The sequence below is a fragment of the Mandrillus leucophaeus genome, unplaced genomic scaffold, assembly GCF_000951045.1.
Source record: "Mandrillus leucophaeus isolate KB7577 unplaced genomic scaffold, Mleu.le_1.0 Scaffold18, whole genome shotgun sequence".
Classification (NCBI taxonomy): Eukaryota; Metazoa; Chordata; class Mammalia; order Primates; family Cercopithecidae; genus Mandrillus; species Mandrillus leucophaeus.
Window position 1 is genome coordinate 1,358,747 of NW_012101809.1, and position 1,213 is coordinate 1,359,959.

A 1,213-nucleotide genomic window follows, 5' to 3' on the forward strand; every position below is an offset into this window, starting at 1 on the left:
GGCTTCGAAACCGCAGTCCTCCGGCGCCCCCGAACTCCGCTCCGCGGCCTCAGCCCCTGGAAAGTGATCCCGGCATCCGAGAGCCAAGATGCCGGCCCATTTGCTGCAGGAGGATGTGAGTTTCCCAGCCTGGCCCCTTACCGCAGGGTCGCCGGCGCGGGCTGGGCTTCCAGGGGACGGGTTGGTGGCAGAAGAGAGGGGAGAGCTCCGCAGAGGACTTGGCCATGTTTTTCGAGTTGTGCTGCCTTCAGTGAGTTGGGAATGTGGATTGTAATTTGCGGACTTGAATCTCCAACTTCTGTTTCTTAAGCTTTAAAGAAAAATCCGGTCGTGCTGGTGCTTTTATGAATTATGCGGGTTTTCCTTTGTGTTCGTGGGGATGTGAGTGCTTTACTTCTCCTTCCTACTGCCGCCTCCCCGTAGGTTTAGCGCCCCTCGTCCCCCGCCCCTAATGTATCGGTATAGTTTCTGGGAACTTCTCTCCGTTGCATCTCGGATACACCCTACCCTCAGTGAACTCTGGCGCTGGGGAAGGGTCTCTGCTGTCCACCCTTCCCCCAGCGTGATTAGAGAGCGGAGTGGCCCCAGCTGCCTCCACGTGTCTCTTCTCCTGACTCTCCTCTTCCTCCCCCTTCCAGATCTCTAGCTCCTATACCACCACCACCACCATCACAGCGCCTCCCTCCAGGGTCCTGCAGAATGGAAGAGATAAGTTGGAGACGACGCCCCTCTACTTGGAAGAAGACGTTCGCCCTGATATCAAAGATGATATATATGACCCCACCTACAAGGATAAGGAAGGCCCAAGCCCCAAGGTTGAATATGTCTGGAGAAACATCATCCTTATGTCTCTGCTACACTTGGGAGCCCTGTATGGGATCACTTTGATTCCTACTTGCAAGCTCTACACCTGTCTTTGGGGTAAGCAGCCTCCCTGTCCTCCTGACCTAGTCCTCCAGGTACTCACTGCTCTTTTAATAAGGTGGGATCTTAACACAGAACACCAGCCCCTCCCAGCCTCCCAGCTGGGGTTTTTCTCAGGCATTTTCTTTGGTTGCTTCAGGCCTAGTGGGCTGGGAAGAGCCTGGGGGTACTGAGATGCAGGAATGTCAATGCCTTGGGTTGAGAGCTCTGGGACCTTGTGCTTGTGGGCTTTGAAGTGTAGACCTGTGCTGGAGAGTCAGCTTTCCCTGAAAGAGCTTTTCTGTTTGAG

At 54.7% G+C, this 1,213-nt stretch overlaps 1 protein-coding gene across 1 annotated transcript in view; it reads left to right on the top strand.

The window, feature by feature from the left end:
* SCD (stearoyl-CoA desaturase (delta-9-desaturase)) overlaps positions 1-1,213 on the top strand; it is a 24,470-nt gene continuing 23,257 nt past the window's right edge. Inside the window, exons 1-2 of the mRNA XM_011977396.1 lie at positions 1-115; positions 639-921. Coding sequence (XP_011832786.1) covers positions 89-115; positions 639-921 — 310 coding nt within the window. The 5' untranslated portion in view covers positions 1-88. The remainder of the gene's footprint in view (positions 116-638; positions 922-1,213) is intronic.